Consider the following 17,341-nt stretch of genomic DNA (forward strand, 5'->3'; position numbering starts at 1 on the left):
TGCCTCCCTGCTACACATATGTGCTTCCAAGGTAAACTAAGACCTCAAATAGACATTTCTACTGACCTGGCCTCTCCCAGCTCTCCAGCTCTGCCCTTTGCCACTCTTTCTGACAGTGTAGCTCAGTGATACAATCATCAGTTCCTTCACTGTCTATGCTTCACCTCTAGGTCCTGGTGCCTACTTTTCCCTCTGCTCAAACTACACACTACTTCTTCAAGCACCTACTTTTTCTTTGCCACTTTATGGGTTCTTCTTTTTCCCACTCTTTATCCTAACTCCCCCAGTTTTACCCCCATCACTATATAGGAAAGAAACAAAAATAGAGGGAAGAGAATGATTAGGAATCATTCTAATTTCTTTCTTGACCATGGCTACTAACAAACTGCAACCACCCTCCCCTAAATGACTAGCAACCACTGACCCTGCCTCTTGGGGGACTCATATTTATGTACCCTCTGAAAGTTCTCAGAATTCCAAAGTCACACAATCACAGAAATCATCTGCACCTGGCAAAACCACACTTCTGCTAGAGCATGAAACAAATCATGATCAGCTGCTGTGGGCAGTTTGAAGCAGCACCATAACCCTACACTAGAGACTAAAACAAAAGTACATTCCTATATTTCTGTGTTTTTAAAAGAAAGCAAAATTCCAGAATTCTTTAAAAAAAAGTCACTATACAAAATACCCATCTAAATACATCTAAAAAGAATTTAAAAAAATTTTTAAATGCTTGAGTGACAGAAGAAGGGTTCAGGACAGCATAAATCTCTCAGTGGTCAGGTGAGACTCAGGCTGCTGCCAACTAAGGCATGTATCACTCCCCAGCCATTCTAAAGACCTGTGACCCTTGTCATAGATAGGGCCAAGTAATAAGTTATACACAAACTAACAGACCACTGTACAGATGCTTTTAGAAAATAACAATGATTTCTGGCTTCTGTGGCACCTTTTCTATAAACATAATTCAACAATAAAGATACATCCTTTTTTTTAACTTCTTTTTTTTTTTTTAATTTTATTTATTTATTATGTATGAGTACTCTGTAGCTGTCCTCAGACACACCAGAAGAGGGCATCAGATCCCATTACAGATGGTTGTGATCCACCTTGTGGTTGCTGGAAATTGAACTCAGGTCCTCTGGAAGAGCAGTCAGTGCTCTTAACCGCTGAGCCATCTCTCCAGCCCCCCTTATTTTTTTAAAAACGGGGTCTTACTACGTAGTAATGGCTGGCCTAGAACTTACTATGTACATGAAGCTAACCTCAGACTCACAAAGGTCCACTTACTCCCGCTTCCCAAAGGCTGGGATTAAAGGCATGCAGTACCACACCCCAGCAAAGAACAGATACAATGTTATTGACCACACATATTTTCTTTCTGGGCTGTACCTGCTTTTTACAAACTGCCTCAGTTCCTGGAGCTTCCATTTGTCATATTTTTCAAACCGTTTGAAGTGTTCTTCTGCATGAAACTTATCAGAAGGCGAGTTATAGGCAAATACTAGCCCACACTGAGCACCGATGCCACCGCGGCGAACCTGGGAACAGAGGCAAAAGTTCTCTGCTGATTTGTCTCTGGTTAAGATCACAGTGAAACCAATAAAACAATATTCCAAGTTTCTATGCTCGGCAAGTTAGGGAGCTGTTTCCTACAAAACATTACCTTGACTCTCCATCCTTATAGTCACACTGTTTAGAGACTTAAAACTGCATCTAACGTTGTACACTTGCCCTCTGCTACAGGACTGAGACAGAGGAAGCTAATTACTGCATACCAATGACAGGCAAGGACCTCTGGAAATATAACCCAAACCACTTTTTTAAAACAAACAAAAGCAAAAAACAGGGTCTCTCTATGTAGAGACCTAGAACTCACTATGTATTACAAGCTAGCATTGAATTCACAGAAATCCACTGCCTCTGCCTCCTGAGTGCTGGGATTAGAGGTGTTGGTTCTATCATGCCTAGCTCAATGCCTTAAAAACTTTTATTATTTTATGTGTTTGGGTGTTTGACTGCAGATATGCCTGTGCACACATGCATGCCTAGTTCCACATGGTGGGTCATCATGTGGTTGCTGGGAATGGAACTCAGGCCCTCTGGAAGAACACCTAGTGCTCTTAACTGCTAAGCCATTTCCCCAGCCCCTAATCCACCTTTGAAGAACAGTACCACTATTTAAGGAAGGTAGAAGAAAAATTACCATAATTCTGATCTGTGTAACTTGGAAGGCAGACTCAGTTCCTGCAGAAAAAATAGTACTTGCTCTGGTTTTTCCAGTCTCTGTAAGAAAACCTAAGAAAAAGGAAAAAGAAGTCAGGATGTTTGAGCCATGTTTACAGCCCCAAGATCTAGTATCGACAAAAGCAAGGGTAGCCAGCCTTTCTGGTACCTTTGTGACAATTAGAAAAACAATACTTCTTAGCAGATATGGTTCCCTCCACCCCTACCTTCTGCAAAAAGCAGTAGGGCAATAAGAGAATATTCAAGGACATCCTCCTAACACACACACACACACACACACACACACACACACACACACACACACACACACACACACACACATGCACACACAAACACACACACCACACACACACACACACACACACCACACACACACACACACACACACACAAAACACACACACACACCACACACACACACACAGACAACACACACACACACACACACAACACACACACACACACACACACACACACACACACACACACACACACACACACACACACACACACACACACACAGAGTACAGTCTCCTCAGATTGTGATTTTCAATCAGAGACGGAAAACTGCAGGATCAACCATCTTCCTGATTCATCCCTAAAGCCATGACTAATGTTTGACTGAGCTGATTAAAAACAAGTAGGTTTAGCAGCTGAAGGCTGGTCAGCTTCTAGAACACGCTGAAGCAAAGGCTATGAGAGAGGCTGAAGTCAGAGGGGTTACCGTGCACCCTGTCTAACTCATTCTGAGTTAGCTCCATCTTTTCCTGCCTCTAAGCCATTTCATAATTTTGTGAATTGAATATTGAGGGTAACGCAAGTGATTATTGTCCAAAGAAATATATAAGAAAATTAAAAGAAATGTAGCTGATTACTAACTGTAAGTAAATCCAACATTGTCTTTGTGTGTTTTATGAATTTTCCTATAAACTATTGATACTGGTTCCTTTCTTAATTAAAAAGTCTGGTGTATTCATTCACAGTTGTACAAGAGCCATATACCTTTTTTGGTTGCAAATTACATCTCAACTTACAAGAAGACCTGTTGTTAAACTCAAGATGTAACAGTGTAGTGCAAGGACCCGCTCAAGTCAGTGCTCCTTGAGCTTTCTCCTGGGACCTGCCCTGCTTTCAATCATTCTCCTGGAAAGTCAAAACACTGAAATGACGTTCATGTTCTCATTCCATACCAGAGTTAATAACACAAACATTCTTAGACTCTGGGTTTCCACAAGACAATGTACAAAATGTGTTACAAAGATCATGAAAATTAACCCAAGAGATTCTTCACTAATCCACAGACAGATGCTGTCATATGATCTGATTTTATCGGGGATGAGAAGCAGTACAATGGCAAAAAACCATAAAACTACAACTGATGTTATCAAATAGCAAATCTATTTACAATTTTAAGACAGCATGGTGCCAGAAATGCATACAATTCTAAGAACAATACTCCCAGACAATCCTAATCATTCCCAGAGTCCTGGATGAACCTACTTATAAGAATTAGTTGTAAAGGGGTTTCTCTCTCTCTCTCTCTCTCTCTCTCTCTCTCTCTCTCTCTCTCTCTCTCTGAGACAGGGTTTCTCTGTGTAGCCTGTCTTGGGACTCACTCTGTAGACCAGGCTGTCCTTGCTTCTGTCTCCTGAATGCTGGGATTAAAAGCGTGTACCACATCACCCTGTAGCTTAGCTGGCCTGGCCTGGAACTCAGTATGTAAACCGGGCTGGCCACAAACTCACAGATATTTGCCAGGCTCTGCTTCTCCACTACTGAGGAAGGTTAAAAGTGTGCCAGCATCTCAGGCCAAAATAAATGCTTTAAAGTTTTAAATTATTTGTTTATTTAATTTTATGTGTTTATATGGATGCCTGAGTGGATGCATATGGGCTACATGTATACAGGTACTCACAGAGGACATCAGAATCCCTGGATCTGGAGTTACAGGTGATCTAAGACTACCTGATGCAAGTGCTGGGAACTGAACTTTGGTCCTCTCTAAGAGAAGAATGTGCTCCTAGCCTCAGAACCACCTCTCCATTCTCAAAATAGATGTTTTTGTTTGTTTTGGTTTGTTTTTTTAAGAAGGAATATATTGTAGAGGCAGATATAGACTGTTTTCTGATTTACTCATGCCTGCTAGGGCACATGTGTACCTGCATTCACACATTCATACTTACATGTATAAGTATACACATTAAAAAACAAATAACTGCATCACCTAGTTTTACTGTTTAATTTCTTTCTTTCTTTCTTTTTGGACAGGCTATCACTATATAGCCTAGGCTGGCCTTGAACATCTGATACTCCGTCACCCTGCTGAATGCTAAGATTATAGGTGTGCACCACTTTGTCCAGTCGATGACAGGAGTAAAACATTAACCAGCCATGGACTTAAAGAATCTAATGCATCTATACCTGCAGCTCCTACTGGCCAGCTATCCTTTAAGACCCAAGTACAGTGACAGTAACTTCATTCAGAAATTTAGGAACATTAGCTGTGTCAAATGTCGAGATTCCTTCCCTGAGCATTCTTGGGTAGTCTAGTGGCATTTCCCACAACTGAGACACCCCAGCCCAGAGGAGCTGAAGTGTGCCCCTGGGAAAGCTTCTATTGCTCTAAGGGGTAAGAAGCCATTCCTCTTGCATTGGTTCTTCAGGCCCATTTCTTCAGCTGAGTAAAAAATCCACACAGAGCCCAAGCTTCCAGACAGTCAGGAGTTCCAAGAGAAGCCAAGAGCTCCTGCCCATACCCCACACTCTAAACAGCAGCAGCAGCAGCAGCAGCAGCAGCAGCAGCAGCAGCAGCAACAACAACAACAACAACAAACCACAATAAACCAAACCAAACGAGCAAAACAGAGAATCTACCTGGCACAGTCTAAACCTAAAAAGGCACCCACTCCAGGTAAGGAGAATAAAAGTGAGGGAGGCTGGCAAAGAACCCATGAAGAATAAGGACGTATTCAAATCAGGCAAGGTACAGGACTAGCAAATTAAGGCTTACAGGTGAAAGAAGCCCGTGTAGACAGACTTTCTTTCTTTCTTTCTTTCTTTCTTTCTTTCTTTCTTTCTTTCTTTCTTTCTTCCTTTCTTTCTTTCTTTCTTCTTTTTTCTTTTTTTTTTTTTCATGTGCCCTAGGCATGAAACAGCTTTGGCCACCAAGCCAGGCATCAAGCTAGGATGAACCAAGGACTGCCATCTGCTCTGCCCTGACTGATAGAAGAACACCGCCACCACCATGGTGTCTCCTTGCCCACTGCCAGGGGGCGCTGTGTAGATTTTTAAACTCAACAGTGTTTATAACCCCACACTGTAAAGCAGGCAGAGAATACATCTGTAGTCCTTGGGAGGCTAGGACAGAGGACCATGAGGATGAGGTCAGCCTGGGCAACATAGCAAGATCCTCTCTCAGAACTAAACTAAGCCAAAAAGTACATATTCGGATGCCAAAAATTCTACATCGACATGCAATAGAGATAAAAATTCCAATTCTTTATAGAGTAGAAGAAAAATGCAGAGGATCTTTTGCAAAACCATTTTGACCTTTTCAGGTGAAGGGACAATAAAGGAGCAAAGAGCTGTCCCCACCTCCTTCCAAAATCTTCCTCCACCCCACTTTTGGTGGCAGGTGGCTTGCTGTGGCTTTCCCTGTGGAGGATATGGATGATGTGAAGTAAAGTTCCTTATGAAGGCTGGGAAGCTCAGGAGTGTAAGGAACCTTCTTGTGCCAAGTTTATTGCGTAAGAGGTTACCAAAGGACAGGAAGTACAACTGGGAACCTCCTTGGTACTGAGAATGACAATAGGAAACAGGGAAGAGGCAATGCTGAAGAAATCAGAAGCCACAACAAAACCAAATCCTGAAGAGGAAGGCCAGGCCAGTCAGTGTTGACAGCAGCTAGAACATTCCCTTTCACTGAATCAGTAAGACTCAAAGCAGTCTAGTGAAAAGCAAAGAAACACGTACAAGACGCTGACCAAGTGCTCACCACGATAAGGAAAGGCTCACAGGGAAAAGAGCCTACAGCAGAATGAAGCAAACAGATATGTGCTACAGATGAAGACGACTGCTCCAACATATCAAATGCCAGCCCAGCTGTAATGTTCTTAAAGATGCTCTCAGACATATAGTGCTAAGGATCCACTGTCTTTCTCAATACTTTATCCAACTCAACAGAAAGTCAATCTAAACTTTAAAACAATTAAATGCAGTCACTTTTTCTATCTCAAGAAGAGGAGTCTTGGTTCTATTTTTTGTTTGTTTGTTTATTTGTTTAGTTTGGTTTGGTGAGGGTATTTATTTTTTTGTTTTGTTTTTAGACAGGGACTCTCTATGTAGTATTGGATGTCCTGGAACTCATCAAAATATAGACCAGGTTGGCCTTACAGAGATCTACCTGCCTCTGTCTCCCGAGTGCTGGGATTAAAGGCTGAGCCACCAGCACCACCTGGCAAGCCCTTGCTTTTTAAAGCTTCTGTTTTGAACAGCCTTAGACTGTCAAATACTTGATGCTGTCTACTAGTCATTACCATCTAGACAAAAGCTGAAGCAGACGAAGTGTACAGAGCCATTGCTGTTACCCTGGGGTGAAGACTAGTATCTTTGGTAAGTCATGCCTGTGATCCCAGAACTTAGAGGAGGCTGAGGCAAAAGGACTGTTCTGACTTAGAGGCTAACCTAGGTTACGAGGTGAAACCCTTTCTCAACAGCAAAACCCTCTAAAATCTAGGGGCAGAAGAAATGCCTTCCTATTTAATGTCAAGTGCTGTCCTTACAGAGGACTTAGATTCAGTTCCCAGCACCTATTTGTGGGCTCACAACCATTTATAGGGCATCCAGGAGATACGATGCCCTCAACTGGCCTCCTAGGACAGTAGGCGCACAGTACGTACACATACACAAAGGCAGAACACCAATACACACTAAAACATTATATATTCACACACATAACTAAAACACCAACATCTGAGAAATTTCCAAGGTCAGAGTTGAGCTCACACAGCTGCCTCCTGTGCATGCTAGCAATAACCATCTACCACTTACCATCCCTCGTCCATGGCTCCACAAGAAGATTTTCAGGTCCGGACTTATCTTCTTTTCCTTTGACATCACAAGCCTGAAGAGTCAACTGAGGGGTTTACCTGTCCACAGAAAAGACAGGCCAAGTTTTTGTTAGGTGCACGCGCATGCACACACACACACACACACACACACACACACACACACACACACACACACAGAGAGAGAGAGAGAGAGAGAGAGAGAGAGAGAGAGAGAGAGAGAGAGAAAGAAATTGGCAGCAATGTAGGACCTATGACCAGCTAGGCTGCTAAAAGCTTACCTGTATAAAAGGCAAAATAGAAGCCAGCAAGATACTGCCAAATCTGGTGACCTTAATTTCATAACTACACCTCTAGGGAATCTAATATTCTTTTCTCAACCCTGAGGGTACCTGCATGAATATGACGTCCCCAAACAGACACATAATTAAAGAATAATAAAAGTAAATTTTAGCATATTTTAAATAGATAAATAAAAGGTCAAATGGCATGGGAATACTACACAGAAGTTAAGGCTACCTCTACTTGCTCTCCTGACTGAAAGTATAACCCGTATCTGAGTAAGCTAAGGAAAGGCCTCTGGGAAAACACCTTTTCAGAAGCAAATACATCACAATATATAGATTAATACTACAGACTCAAAATATGGAAGGATTCCCAAGATACTTTTGAAGCTTAAAAAAAAATCAGTTCTACTGGCTCTGTATTGAAATAAATGTTTTCTATCTTCTTTCTTTAAATTATCTCCAGGAGGGCAGTGATGGTTCAGTAGGTGGAACCTAAGAAGCAGAAGTGAATCCCTGGAGCCATGGAGAAAAAAAGAGAACCGACTTTCCAACTGTCGTCAGACTTCCATACAGGTACTATAGCATATATGCACACACATATATGTATGTATTATCATAAAATAATAGCAATAATAATAATATAAATAAATCCAGGCAAATTTTGAAAGTTTGAAGAAAAAAAATCAAATCTTGCTACAGTGAACTGCAAAATCATTGCTTTTAATAATGTAACAAGTTGGATGTGGTGGCCCATGCCTTTACTCCCAGGATGCAGGAGGGAGAAGCAGGTAGAGCCTGTGGGTTTGAGGCCAACCTGGTCTACACATCAAGTTCTAGGCCAGCCAGAGCTACACAGTGAAACCCTGTCTTTAAATAAAAAAAGCAAACAAATAAATAGCAAATACCCACTAACCTCTAACATAGCTCAGACTAACCACTGTTAGTCATGTGCAGTCCCAGCCATATTCTCATCTCCTCTGCTCCCTGTGCCAACAACCCCAAAATGAATGGTAAATATATCTGAAAAACACTTCAGCTTCTAGATGCCATTCAACTTCCCACCCAGCCGAGCCTGTTCCTGGCCATTTCTCCAGAGACTTTGCTAGTGTAGAGAGAAGCTAAGTTCACAAGACAACCTGACTTTATAAGTTAAACATAAAATAAACCACAAAGTTGTATTACATTGTGCAAACATCATGGTAGGAATATTCCAGTAGTGCCTGAAATACTGAGGAGGATAAGAACAGTTACTGAACTTAGAAGACAATTTTGCAACTAGAGGCTGCTTTGGTAAATGTGCTGTTCCACAGCCAGGTTTCAATCACTGTGAACAGCTTTACGGGCACTGGTTGAGAAGGACTGGGAGCCTCATGATAGGTCATTTACAAAGTGTTGAGATGGGCCCAGGCAGGGAAAGCAATGGCAGGCACACATGTACAGCTACTGTGTGGATGTAGAGGAAACAACAATCCCTCTGTACCAGGTCTCAGTGAGCTCCCTACTTTCAGATGAGAAATACTCCAACCAAGGCTCTCTACTTACACAATGACACACACTTGTACTTCACCAAAGATGGTTGTGCTCAAAATTGCTTCCAAGTCATTGTACTAGAAAATCCAAGAACTATCAGGGGACTTGGGTATCCTCTTCTGCCAACCTGCCATAAATGACTCACGGACACTCTCCTTCTCCCTACCAATCCCAGAGAAAAGATAGTAGTCAGATGTCTTCACTCAGGGACCAGGTCAACACTATTGCAATCCCATCTACACACTACCCAGAATGGCCAGAAGTGGCCAAAGGGCAGCTGAAAAGAGGGTATTACGCTTTCTCCACTGCTAGCATTTCCATTAGGCCTGGTCATTTACCGTATTTTAGGAGCAGGCTCTGCCTGACAGATGCCATGGATGAGATGAGGGAGGACGCGTCATACTGTGTGTCCAAGTGGTCAGTGATGGCACACAGCGAGCTCATCACTTTGGCAATACTTCCTCTTGCTAGCGCGAAAGCCAGAAGAGTCAGTTCTACCTCTGGAGTAGAACAGCAGCTACAAAGAACAAGAAAAAATCTTTCACTTCCTGGAATACACGAAAACCAGGCAGTTTAAACTCATGCAATTAATCCCTATAGGTAGAATTAACCTATCACGTGTTGTCTAGATATTTATGAGAAATGTGTTATAAAAATCCTTAAGTTAACCTAAGGAAAAGCAGAATCAACCCAAGGGCCAGAAAATGAAATCGTCACCTTTGAAACTGTAGTAATACAAAGCATCCTATTAAGCTAAAGAGAAATGAACGGTTGCAGCCAGTCTCCATCAAGACTCCTTGGGAATGAGCTAGGCTGGACAGAGCCCCTTTATATTTCTCTGCCGTTCAGAAAAACCACCATAACAGAAACTTAAAGCTATCTGTGCGTCTCAGGGAATGAGTAATGTCCTGAGGGCTCACTGAGGAGAGCCAAGCATCCTCATATCAAGTGATCCATTCTATAAAGTTACTAAGGCACTCTTTCTCAGTTCTATAGGCAACTAGGCTTGTTAGCCCTGCACGCAATCATGCTCTAACTGAAGGCCACAGCTAAGGGAGAAGAGGCTTGCATCTTAGATTTGGACACATCTCTTCTAAATGAATCAGAGGTTAACTTCCTCTGCATCCAAATTCATAAAGTCGGATGATATTAGAGGTATACCAGGGTTAATTTATTAGGATGGGTTTTTCCTTTTCTCTTTGGTTACTAATGAGTAATGGTAAAAATGAATCTTTTAGTGGAAAGATTCTTGTAAGTTTTTCTTAAGAACCTAATGAACATATGCCTTCTACTTCATACAAGTTGTTCCCCTCAGCATCCTTGATTTTACCTGGTTATCCTTATTAGGAAGCTGTCCACTTCTTCCAGAACATTGGGAGAGAGGAAAGTTGAGAAGTCTGTAGATCCTGGAGAGAGGGACAGCGGTGGCATGTGCTGCAATGCTTTCCTAAGGGGGTGACATGTGCAATTAGAGCAAAGCCGACGTGATGGTAGACAAAAGTGCATCAAACCTTGTGCTGAAGAATCTCTTGAGCTAGTGGACAGTGCTCCTGTGGAGAGCCCTGGTGCACAATATAAACTGAACTTGTGTCCCTAAGAGTTATATGCTAAGCAGTTTAGTAGGGTTTCCCTTTTTCCTCTTTTGCAAAAATTCTATCACCCTGTATAAAAGCTTCCTTGGCTCCCTGGAACTTATGGTAAGTGGTGAGAACAAAAGACACAGACTCAGGAGACCTGCCCCCAAGATAAGTATTGTGTGAATTTAGTAGACAGTCTATTTTGTACAAGAAACTCAGGATCTATGGCATCAAAAGAGGTGCCATGAATATTATTGCTTCCTAAGCAGATCAATACCATCTGTGTCCTGTGCCTGATGTAGTCTTTTGGCCTTTTCACCTTAATGTTTGTTCTAAAATTATGTAACAAGTGATTACTAGGGGCTGCCTATGCACTGAGAACATGAGTGTACCGTGAAATACTTGAAGGTATGCCGAGAACACACAAAAACATCAAAAGCCAAGCACAGTAATTCCCACCAGAATTGTAGAGGCTAAGGATCATTAAGTTTGAGGCCAACCTGGATTACATGGTGAGACCTTGTCTCAAACAAAGAACCCACCCTCAAAATTCTAGAATTGATGATCCTTTATTATTATTTTTATAGATTTCATTTTTATTTTTGTGTGCATGTATATGCATGTGTATGAGACAAAAAAAAAAACACAGAAAAAGACAGAGAGGACAGAGAGACGGGGATGGGGATCTGTGTGTGTGTGTACAGTAAAAGTGCTGCGCCTAAGGAGACGAGAAGAGGGTATAAGATCCTCTGGAGCTGGAGTTACAGGTGGTTGTGAGGTTCCTGATGTGGGTCGTGGGAATTGATCTGGGGTCCTCTGTAAGAGCAGCAAGCACTCTTTACCACTGAGCCATCTCTCTAGTCCATCATTATTTAATTTATTTAGACTAGAGTGTTTTTATTTGTTTGGTTGGTTTTTGGCAGTCTTGGAGGTTGAACCTAGGAGTTCTTAAATACTGGGCAAAGTATCAGCCATTTCTTTTGTTTTTCTTGAGACAGGGTCTTGCTATGTAGCCTAGGCTGGGCTTAAACTCACTACGTAGCCCAGGCTGGTTCCCAACTCATGGAAATCCTCTTGCCCCAGCTTGCTGAGTGTGGAGACGATAGATGTATAGCACCATGCCTGACAATTTCTACATTTCCCAATACAGACAACACAGTAACCTAAGACGTGCCAGCTCTCCTGCTTCTCTGGTTTTCTCTGCCTGCTGGCCAGTCATTAGGGACTGTGCTGACAACTGTGCTCAGCTGTAGCTGTCAGGAAAAGCAAAACCACAGTCATTTAGGAGATTCATTGCCTACCACACAAATAAATATTTACTCTGATTGGTTACACAAATACATTTTTAATTATTTCTCCTCAAAGTACAGCTTTTATTTTGTATTGCTTTTAGATAACTGAACTTTAAAAGTTAGGGGAAGTGAAAGTACATTGCATATGTACTAAGGCAATGCAACAAGAATATTCTGCAATATTCTTTGAAAAAACTAAAGTAGGGGGCCAGGTGTGGCAACAAACTCTTTCAATCCCAGCACTTAGGAAGTAGAGGCAGGCAAATCTCTGTGAGTTCTAGGCCAGCCTGGTCTATATAGTTTAGGACAGTCAAAATTATGTAGAAACCCTATCTCAAAATAAGCAAGCAAGCAAAAAACCAGTAGCAAACTAAGATCGAAAGTTCTTCTTCTCTCTTCATGGAAACCCAGTGCATGGAAGTAGAGCTGTGGGTGGCAATGGGGCTGTGGGTGGCCTATACATTGTTTCAGAGCCTGAGCAGAGTAAGAGAGGTATCTGTAGAAAGGGGCCGACTAGTATGGAATAAAGGTGCCAATCAGAATGAGAAGGGTGGCATGACAAAGGGTATAGAACTCAGGGATAAAAAGCCACTTGGGCAAGGGTGCTCACATCAGTTGTCCTGCTAATGGCCCTGGGGCAGGAAGGATATGTGGAGGTTGTGTGCAACGAAGGGGCAAAGAAACCTGGTTGCATAGAGAAAGACCAAGGAAACAAGTTAATGAGTGAAGGACGACAGAAGCCATTTCCTATTAACAGAGATGGAAATGACACATCGAGAAATAGAGAACACTAAAATGAATCCTACGGTGCTGAACTGGAGGTGGAAATATTCATGTAAATTTAGTTCTCAGTATTATGAATGCAGAAATACAGTTGTAAATATGTGTGTGAGCCTGCATTTTATTTCTATATAAATGTGAATTCGCTGGCTGTGTCTACTGAAAGAACCAGAAATAACAACCTTACAGCAATGAGCTGAGTTTTCAAATAACATTTTCTAAAGCCCTTATAATGTTTAATATTTATTATCAACATTAGATTTAGAATCACATAGAATATAAACCTCTGAGTATGAGTGAGAGCATTTCCAAAGAGGTTTAACTGAGACCAAAGACCCGCCATGATTGTAAGTGGTATATAACTAAATGGTCTGGGGTCCCACACTAAATAAAAAGAACAAAATGACACAATGTGACCAGCTGCCTCATTTTCCTGCTGCTGTGCCTTTCCTGTCATGATAGACTGCACCACAAGTCATTATCCAAAATAAAACCTTTCTTTCCTTAAATCGTTTTGTCGGGTATTTTATCATGGTGACTAAAAAAAGTAGCTAGCATAGCCCCTGACTGCTTGGGAAAAGAAGTAGAAACCATTGAACCAGATAAACTCAGAATCCCTTAGGCAAAAAGTAGGGAAATAGATGGGTGCTCTGGTGTGTACCTATTGTGCCAGTTTCTACAGAGTCTGATGCAGAAGGTTATGTGAGTCTTTGAGTTCAAGAATAGCCTGGGCTGTAACAGAGCACAGCCCTGTCTGAAAAGAAAAAGGCTTTTTTTTTTTTTTTTTTTCGGAGCTGGGAACTGAACCCAGGGCCTTGCGCTTGCTAGGCAAGCGCTCTACCACTGAGCTAAATCCCCAACCCCGAAAAAGGCTTTTTTTAAAAAGGAACTATTCTATAATACAATGCTAAGAATGATGGTTAGACAGACAGACAAGGCAGACAGACAGATAGACAGACATGGAGATATAATACAAAAGGGTACAAGTCACACTGAAGGGGTTGCCACAAGCCCTATCTGGGACCATGTGAGCATTAAAACGGTGGCTGGAGCTAGAGAGATGGTTCAGGGATTAAAAGCACTGGCTTTTTTTGCTGCATTGCTGGGTTTGGTTCCTGGCACCTATGTCAGGTGGCTCACAACTACCTATAAATCTAGTTATAAGGGATCCAAAGCTCTCTTCTGGCCTCTGTGGGCACTGCACACATGTGGTGTAAACCGAGACAAACAGGCACACAAAAAATGAAAACAAAGATTTTTTTTTAAGCTGTGGTTAGTTATAACCCAGTGAATAAAATAGAAATCTGTGAATCCTTACTAATGCAAACAGAAAGTTTCATGGGGTTGGATTTACATAGTCCTAAAGTACCTCCTTACCAAATAATCAATTATAAATAAAAAAGTAGTTCTGCACTTAACACATCTGGCAAAGATGACATTAGTGGCTCTAAGAGCAGGACCATGTGCAGCTGTGCCATGGGATGGATGCGGTGAGAGCACAGCATCACTCTGGCAATCCTGCTCAACACACAACAGCCAGGTCTGGGCACACACCTGGGACCCAAACGCTAGGGAGGCTGAGGCAGCAAACTGTGAGTTACAGGGTAGTCTAGGCTACACAGTAAGACTCTCAATCAAGCAAAAGGAAACCTAAAACCTAAATCTTTGTGTGATAAAACAAACATCAGATGCACCACAGGCCTAGGGAACTCTTCAGAATAACAGACTTATAATTTTTAGGGGGGGTGGAGGTCAAGGTCATTAAAGTCAAGGAAAGACTGAGGATTGTTCTAGACTTAGGGAAACTGAAGGGGTATGATACCACAATGCAAAATACAACTCAGGAGCAGATCATCCTGCTAAAGGGCGTTACTGGGACAACTCAGAAAACTCAAATAGGATCTTAGGAATACATTAATTTCATCATTTGGTGGTTTTGCAGAAAATGTTGTTTATAGGGAGCACATTATTAAAGTATCTGGAGACAACAGGGTGAAAAATTACTCTCATGACTGGACAAAAGATTCTTTGATTATCCTCGCCACATTTCTCTAAGTTTAAAAGATTTGATAAAAATTATTTGTTTGTTTATTTATTTTTGAGGCTGTGTCACCCTGGCTGTCCTGGAATTGGCTCTATAGACCAGGGTGGCCTTGAATTTAGGAATCTATGTGTCTCTGCCTCCCAGTGCTGGGATTAAAGGTGTGAACCACCATGCCAAGCAATAAAAATGATTTTAGGACAGGAATGAAGGGTGGGGATTGAGCACCCCTTACTTACAGACTCAGCATTGCCAGCACTGTCACTTGCTTTCAAGCTGTACTTAGTGACACTAATCTCAAAACTGTCAAGAAAACTAGACATCTCCGTCAGGCCCATACTCAGCAGCTCTACTGACGATATTCTATCATTGAGCCCATATGCAATACAGTAACAATTCATTACTACAGAGGCACCATTTGCAAACCAGGGTCTTACTAAATAGCCCTGTCTAGATGGAACGTACTATGAAGAAAAGACTCAACTTCAAGCTTGCAGCAACCCAGCCCACACCCCCAGTCTGAGAGGAGGCTGTAGCTTTTGTTCTACTTGACTGGTGGGACCCTTCAACAAGAGAATAGTTAGTCTAGTATCCTTGAAAAGACTTAACTTATTAGTGAAAAGAGCTCCCAACATGGGAGTCCAAACACTTAGACTCTAATTGGCTCATCTCTGCCCTGTCTCTGTGCTCTGGGAAGATGCCCACCTACAAAATGAGGGTGACTTACACAAGCACTTCAGCATCTCAGAAAAACAAGAGCCAACATTTGAAAATGCTAATATTAAATGTTACATAAACTTGAATAACTGTTCCCAATGCATAAGGAGTAGGGACAACATGGATGACTTCAGGTCAGGGAACTAATGAACTAATCAAGAAAGCCAGTGGAGGAACTGTGTCAGCAAGGCAGGAAGGTGGAACAGACACTTCTTCAGTCTACAAAGTCAGAACATTAATCAGATGGAGCTGAGCCCCAGGCAGGGTGAGTTGGGATGCTCCCTGGAGGCTGCATGGGAACCAGAGTGACTTACTGAGTATTGTGGAGCACTGTCTGGACAAAGGCAGGATTTGTCTCCATAGACGCTGTCACCAAAGATGTCAGCAGAGACCAATACCATATTGCAGAAGCATCAGAGACCGAGACTCCAGATTTCTTTACTCTCTGAAAGCCAACAGCCCTCAGACCATGAATCCTAGTGTCACATCCATCGCTAAGACAACGCTTTATGTTTATTTGGACATCTGTCAAGCACAAGCAACAAGTTCAGCATTGGATTAATGTTTTTAAAGCAACAGTAGTTTCATAACTAAAAGCAAAATGGAAAATTTATAACAATGACAGAAATAAGTGATGTGTACAATGCAACTAGTGTAGAATTAACCTGTCTCAAAAGCACTCATGGATCTGAGAAATCACTAGAAAATGTGTAATCTTAGGAGTGATGCAGATTAAAATTCTTGAGAACATTATGATTGTGAAAGCTACACAGTTGTATGAATTCTCACTGAAGTGTGGTTTGACATTTCTAGAATCCTTCCTAGCATTTGCAGCTCCTGTGTCTGGCTCACAGATGGCTGTGAGAATGTCTTTTTAACAATCAAGTGCAAAATAGAGGACACGGACAAGACTCACTTTCAGATGTCTCAGCTGTTCAGGGGTCTGAAGGAGGGAAGATGCTTAAAAGGATACAACTGAGGAGAGAGTGGCACAGCCTCAGGCAGGAAGCCTCTATTCTACAAGCATAACTACTTCTTGGGGTAGGGGTACGACATAAAGACACCACCTCCTGAGGCCTCAGGAACTGAGCAAAGCAAAAGCACTCTTAGCCTGGGAAAGCATTAGAAGGAAGGAAACAAGCCATGAAGCACTCTGGCTCCCTAACTGACATAAGATAGAAAAGAAAAAAGGGAGCTAGAGAGATGGCTCAGTGGTTAAGAGCACTGACTGCTCTTCCAGAGGTCCTGAGTTCAATTCCCAGCAACCACATGGTGGCTCACAACCATCTGTAATGGGATCTGATGCTTTCTTCTGGTGTGTCTGAGGACAGCTACAATGCACTCACATACATAAGATAAATCTTAAAAAAAAAAATTCACACAGCTGTTATTTCAAAAATGCTATGTGTGAACAAGTGTATAATATAAAAAACTGAAAAGAGCCAATCAGGAGTGGTACACACCTTTAATCCCAGCAGTTTGGAGGCAGAGGCAGGCGAACCTCTGAATTTAAGGACAGCCTGGTCTAGAGTGAGTTGTAGGACAGCCAGGGCTCTGATAGACAGAGAGACCCTATCTTAGAAAAATAAAATATAGTGACCAAGAATAAAGGGTAGGTTAGAATTGAGATATTTTTACAACCCTTAAAAAAGGTATGAGATGACCACATGCTAAAATACAAAAGAGTCCAGCCTGGGGCGCACAACTCTAATCTCAGTACTCCAGAGGCAGAGGCAGGAGGATCTCTGTGAGGTTGAGGTTATCCTGGTCTACATAGTGAGTTCCAGGTCAGCTGAGCTACA

The 17,341-nt window shown here is 42.0% G+C and overlaps 1 protein-coding gene and 1 non-coding gene across 3 annotated transcripts in view; both read right to left on the bottom strand.

Moving 5' to 3' along the window:
* Positions 1–17,341, bottom strand: part of Zzef1 (zinc finger ZZ-type and EF-hand domain containing 1) — a 135,488-nt gene that overhangs the window by 83,324 nt on the left and 34,823 nt on the right. For both annotated transcript variants that reach the window (XM_032912264.1, XM_032912265.1), the window contains exons 6-11: positions 15,854–16,064; positions 10,463–10,579; positions 9,467–9,649; positions 7,299–7,390; positions 2,210–2,301; positions 1,396–1,544 (exon numbers count right to left, since the gene is read on the bottom strand). In XM_032912264.1, the coding sequence (XP_032768155.1) occupies positions 1,396–1,544; positions 2,210–2,301; positions 7,299–7,390; positions 9,467–9,649; positions 10,463–10,579; positions 15,854–16,064 (844 nt within the window). The remainder of the gene's footprint in view (positions 1–1,395; positions 1,545–2,209; positions 2,302–7,298; positions 7,391–9,466; positions 9,650–10,462; positions 10,580–15,853; positions 16,065–17,341) is intronic.
* On the bottom strand, positions 5,381–5,524 carry LOC116910698. The gene has a single exon (XR_004389226.1). It is a non-coding gene; the product is annotated as a small nucleolar RNA SNORA48 (small nucleolar RNA).

This window comes from Rattus rattus, chromosome 9, assembly GCF_011064425.1.
Source record: "Rattus rattus isolate New Zealand chromosome 9, Rrattus_CSIRO_v1, whole genome shotgun sequence".
In the NCBI taxonomy this organism is placed as follows: domain Eukaryota; kingdom Metazoa; phylum Chordata; class Mammalia; order Rodentia; family Muridae; genus Rattus; species Rattus rattus.